At 33.8% G+C, this 4501-nt stretch overlaps 1 protein-coding gene across 1 annotated transcript in view; it reads left to right on the top strand.

Annotated features, from left to right (window-relative positions):
- LOC130236443 (exonuclease mut-7 homolog) overlaps nt 1–4145 on the top strand; it is a 107704-nt gene extending 103559 nt beyond the window's left edge. The window contains exons 19-20 of the mRNA XM_056467148.1: nt 1446–1512; nt 3800–4145. Of these exons, the coding sequence (XP_056323123.1) occupies nt 1446–1512; nt 3800–4113 (381 nt within the window). The 3' untranslated portion in view covers nt 4114–4145. The remainder of the gene's footprint in view (nt 1–1445; nt 1513–3799) is intronic.
- Nucleotides 4146–4501: the final 356 nt, after the last annotated feature.

The following is a 4501-nucleotide window of genomic DNA, read 5'->3' as shown; positions in this document are numbered from 1 at the left end:
AATCACAGGAATATAATACATGTTTAAATATATATTTACAAAGAAAACGGTTATTTTAAGTCGCAATAATATTTCATAATTCCTGTTTTTGCTTTATTATTTATTTTGAAATTATAGCAAGAGGCTTGCTGTTTTTGTTGCTGAACAATATCTTGAACAGTATCTGTGAATGCTTTAAATAGTTTTTAGGTAAACACAGGTTTTTCATGCATACAGTGGGGGAAATAAGTAACACATTACCGTTTTTCTCAGAAATCATTTTTCTAAGGGTGCTGTTGACTTGAAGTTTTCTCAGAATGTTGATAACCAATGAAATCCACATATGAAAATAAAACAAAACTAATTAGTTTACAAATTAAGTTATGCGTATTAAATAAAATGACGCAGGGAAAAAATATTGAACACATGAAAAAAGGCAGTGAAAGCCCAGACAGCAGCTGAAATCTCTCAGTAGTTCTTCAGCAACCTTCTGCCCTTCGTCACTGAAAATTAATAAGCTTTTTCAGTTTAACATCTACAATACCAGGATGATGGAGATGAAACCAGAGCGACCATTACAGCAAAACAATGATACAAAACACCATGCCAAATGCTTTCAGAGAAAGAAAATCAAGCCGTAGAATGGGCCGGCCAATCACCTGACTTGAATCCAATTTAAAATACAAAATAAAGCTCAGATTTGATAGACGAGACCCACAGAACCATCAAGAGTTTTACACTCTGTTGAAGTCTGTGAAAAACTCGCACTTGAGCAATTCTTGTGACTTCATTCTCCATATAAGAGACTTCTTTAGGCTGGCATCACCAAGTTTTTATTTCCCCCACTGTATACATTTCTTTATATTTATTTAATTATCTTTAATAATCAAAATTGATCACATTGACTTAAATTTAATTGTGTAGGATATGTAAGTTCCTAATAAGGCTGGAATAGCCCTATACATACACAGCTATAAAACAAAACACCTGAAAATTCAGTTTCCTGTACACCACTTATAATAATCCTTCCAAATTGAAAAAAAAATGTTGTTATTCAGATCGTTTAGGGTTATTTTTCAGATATACTTATGTTCACTTTTAGACAACGCTATACAAACTTCAGAAGAGTTCGAAAAATCTGTATTTATTGGAATAACCCTGATTTTCACAAAATATGGAAACATTTTTCTAGTTTTGAAACAATTTCTGGAGAAATACATATTAGTATTAGTTTTATTTGAAATTTAAGGAAATGTTATCAAAGCTTTTTAGAATAAAACTAATATATTTTAGTCAAACCCAAACCTAGTAAATCCAGAGAAACTAAGAGATTTCAAGTGGTCTCTTCATTTTTACCATAATAAAGGGTTTTTATGAACTAGCACTTGATTTAGCATCTCATTGCTGAACTGTGTCATAAAGTTGAATTACATATTAATGTGTTTTTTTCTCTCACCTCTTTCCAGGCCTGCAACTGCAACGAGTACTTTAAACTTAGCAGAGAGGAAATGACACGCATGATGAAAGAGAGAGGTTCACACTCCTTTTCCATTTGTTTCCTGCATCAACACGACACACAGATGTACATGCATTTGCAGATTTAATGCAGATAACTCCATTTTTCGCATTTAAAGTGACAGTTCAGCCAAAAATGAACAAATTTTATTTACTCATCCTCCGTTTAGCAGAAACTTGCTTATTTCTACTGCTGAACATAATAGAGGATATTTTAAAGAATGTTGGAAACCTGGAGCCATTGACTTGCATTGACTTTGTTTTTCTTACTATGGATGTCAATGGCAGCATTTTCCAACATTCTTCAAAATATATTCTTCATATGGTTAACAGAAAAAAGAAACTCATACAGGGTTTGGGAGAAGGAACATGAGGGAGAGTAAATAGTGAGTAAATGTACTTTTTTTAAAAACACTGCTGGCAAAAAACTATTTGTTTATGCACTTGTTAATTTGGGGCTTTTCACACTTTTTCACTCTAATGTTATCCAAGCTGTAAAGTGTTACTTTTGTTGCACTTTATCAATTTGATTGTGTAAATGTAATCTACAATACATTCACATTTTAGTTCCTATCAACATTTAGAAGAATTTACTGAGGGAGAAAACGCTTGAAAATTATTTAGGGTTTTTCTATAATTGGATTAGTCAGATTTTCTTGCTGCTCACAAGATTTTCTGAATTATTGAGTGATAAAATCAGATTCCCAAAATGCCCTTCTGGCATTAATAAACTTTTGACTTTTGAAAAGCACAAAAAAAAAATATTTGGAACCAAACTTAATCTGATATTTAGGTTTTTGTGTGCAAATTAGCACATATACAGTTGAAGTCAGAATTATTAGCCCCCCTTTGATTTTTTTGATTATTTCCCAAATGATGTTTAACAGAGCAAGGAAATTTTCACAGTATGTCTGACAATATTTTTTCTTCTGGAGAATGTCTTTTTTGTTTTATATCGGCTAGAATAAAAGCAGTTTTTTCATGTTTTATGAACCATTTTAAGGTCAAAATTATTAGCCCCTTTAAGCTATATTTTAATTAGATCATTATACAATAACTTGCCTAATTACCCTATCCTGCCTATAGTTAACCTAATTAACCCAGTTAAACCTTTAAAAGTCAATTTTAGCTGAATACTTGAAAAGTCTTGAAAATTATCTAGTCAAATATTATTTACTGTCATGATGGCAAAGATAAAATAAATCAGTTATTAAATGAGTTACTAAAACTGTTATGTTTAGAAATGTGTTAAAATCTTCTCTCCATAAACCGAAATTGGGGGAAAAACTAAACAGGGGGGCTAATAATTCTGACTTCAACTGTGCTTGCATACATGTAATTACACAATACACTATTAGCGTCTTTATACATAATTTGAAAAAACATGCAATATAAAAAAAACTATTCTGTTTGCAATTCTTAATGTAATCAGTCAACTGGGGAAGTATGATGATATCTATTAGTTAATTTTCCCTCATTCTTCTGTAGTGTCTTGCCTTAAAATACAATAGTCAGCGTTTAAAGTGGATCAAAAACATCTAGACATCTTAAAGGGATAGTTACCCCGACATTAAAATGACTTTTTTTTTCTCTCATGTAGTTTTAAACCTTTATGAGCCTTCCTTTTATATTTTACACACACAAAGAAGATATTTGTAAAATGCTAGATGCTGGGATCCAACGACTTCAATAGTAGGAAAAAAAATACAGTTCCAGCAAACAGCATTTTTATAAATATCTTCATTTTGTGTTCACAGAAGGAACTTAATTAGGTTTGGAACAAGTGAAGAGTGAGTAAATGATGTCAGAATTTTCATATTTGGGTGAAACTATCCCTTCAAAAGAAAAAGTTAATTTGACAACATTTTGCAGCAATGATACGGCATCAAAGTTCCTTGATTATTACACTGGAATAAGAGTTTAGTTCTTGACATAACAGCCTATAAAAAAAGAGTCAACTTTTCATTTTCATCAGCCTTAGTACACAATGTAACTACAGAAGAGTCTAGATTAAATAGGAAATTATCAAAACTCTTTGGTTGTTTTTGAACGAGATGCTAATGGTCTAATCTGATTCAATGATTTATGCTAAGCTAAGCTAAAAGTGCTCCTGCCAGACACGGAGATTAGCTGAATGGTTTTAAAAATGGTAAAACTCACCTGTTTAACTCTAGGGGAGTTGTAAAAGGAGTGTTCAAGACAAGAACTTGTACAGATTTAGATTTTAGGACAATTATGAGAAAATGTTCTGATCCTGTTTATAAGTTGACTAGTTTCTATCCGCTTTTTCTCTCTTTCTCATCAGGTCTTCTTCAGAACATCGTGTCCAAGCGGGATGACTGTGTCTCACAGGGCGAGACGCAGGCGGAGTACAGCAGCTGGAGGCCCCCCGAGGGCCCCCAGTTCACCCCTCACTGCCGCTGGGCCCCTCGATCAGACCTGGACCCCCAGACCTTCAGGTTCCCCAGTGGAGCAGAGGTGCAGCTCGAGACTGTCCCGCCAGGCCTCCTGCCCCGCATCCCCGTTTACTTCATCTGCACCGGCTGTGGGAAGGTCTTCTGGGAAGGCACTCATTTTGACCGAGTGCTGTCGCAGTTCCAGGAGGTCCTGCATGTCTGAATCCTGGGATCACAGGTGTCCAGCTCTTTCACAAGTCTCTTGTAGTCTTTTTTAGTTTATTTGCTGCACTGTGCCATTATAGCTGTGCAAAAGCTGCAATTAAACCGTTTCATTTTGTGGTTTGCACTGAAAAGTCGGTCGAGTTGTTATCAAGTATGTGGTGTAAATTTGTTTTACACAATATAATATTATACTTTATATTTTACAACAGGATGATTTTATGTTTATTTTTTTATGTGCAAATATCCTGTTTAGCCCTTTTTTGGAGGTGTAAGGTAAGTTTGTTTTACACAGTATAATCTACTTGATGCTTAAAACAGGATTTACAGAATGATTTTTTTTTGCACAAAAATCCTGTTAAGCCGTTTTTATTTTTGGAAGAATATGC

The sequence above is a fragment of the Danio aesculapii genome, chromosome 10, assembly GCF_903798145.1.
Source record: "Danio aesculapii chromosome 10, fDanAes4.1, whole genome shotgun sequence".
Classification (NCBI taxonomy): Eukaryota; Metazoa; Chordata; class Actinopteri; order Cypriniformes; family Danionidae; genus Danio; species Danio aesculapii.
Note: the sequence above shows the minus strand (reverse complement) of the source record. Positions and strands in the feature narration are given on the sequence as shown.